Source organism: Buceros rhinoceros, unplaced genomic scaffold (genome assembly GCF_000710305.1).
Source record: "Buceros rhinoceros silvestris isolate BGI_N320 unplaced genomic scaffold, ASM71030v1 scaffold25905, whole genome shotgun sequence".
Lineage (NCBI taxonomy): Eukaryota > Metazoa > Chordata > Aves > Bucerotiformes > Bucerotidae > Buceros > Buceros rhinoceros.
The window spans coordinates 1-959 of NW_010415065.1; the positions used below are offsets into that span (position 1 = coordinate 1).

A 959-nucleotide genomic window follows, 5' to 3' on the forward strand; every position below is an offset into this window, starting at 1 on the left:
GGATGAAGTGGCCCCTGACCGGTACTACTGGGCCCCCCTGGCTCAGCACGAGCGGGGTAGCTTGGCCAGTCTGGACAGCCTGCGGAAGGGTGGCCCGGCCCCAGGCAACTGGCGCCAGCCGGAGCTGCCGGAGGTGATAGCCATGCTGAGCTTCCGGCTGGACGCGGCCAAGTCCAACGCGGCTGCCTACCTGCAGGACCTCTGCTACCGTAACGACAAAGTGAAGACAGAGGTGCGCAAGCTGAAGGGCATTCCCGTGCTGGTGGGGCTGCTAGACCACCCCAAGAAGGAGGTGCACTTTGGTGCCTGTGGAGCCCTCAAGAACATCTCCTTTGGCAAGGACCAAGACAATAAGATTGCCATCAAGAACTGCGACGGGGTGCCTGCTCTGGTGCGCCTGTTGCGGAAGGCCCATGACATGGACCTCACTGAGGTTATCACAGGTAGTGGCTCCGGGGAGGAAAGGCAGGAGGGTGAGGGACGCACAGCGTGGGTTTCTAAGCCCGTGCGGTCTGACTGATCACCTGCTGCTTCTGGCCCTGCAGGAACGCTGTGGAACCTGTCCTCGCATGACTCCATCAAGATGGCCATCGTGGATCACGCACTACATGCTCTGACTGATGAGGTTATCATTCCCCGCTCAGGCTGGGAGCGGGAACCCAATGAGGACTCGAAACCCCGTCACATCGAGTGGGAGTCGGTGCTCACCAACACCGCGGGCTGCCTTAGGTACTGGGGGGGACTGCCAGAGAGCTGGTGTGGGTTGGGGCTGCTGTAATGCTGTGGGTGTGGGCTGCTCCTTGCCTGCCCTCAGCTGTCTCTCCTGTAATGGTTCTCCTGCCCCTCAGGAATGTGAGCTCAGAGCGGAGCGAGGCCCGTCGGAAGCTGCGGGAATGTGATGGTCTGGTGGACGCCCTGATCTACATCGTCCAGTCTGAGATTGGCCAGAAGGAACCGGA

General features: G+C 61.2%; 1 protein-coding gene across 1 annotated transcript in view; it reads left to right on the top strand.

Moving 5' to 3' along the window:
* Positions 1–4: 4 nt before the first annotated feature.
* CTNND1 (catenin (cadherin-associated protein), delta 1) overlaps positions 5–959 on the top strand; it is a gene marked incomplete at both ends in the record, with an annotated part of 7,129 nt that continues 6,174 nt past the window's right edge. The window contains 3 exon segments of the mRNA XM_010137299.1: positions 5–443; positions 546–729; positions 849–959. Of these exon segments, the coding sequence (XP_010135601.1) occupies positions 5–443; positions 546–729; positions 849–959 (734 nt within the window).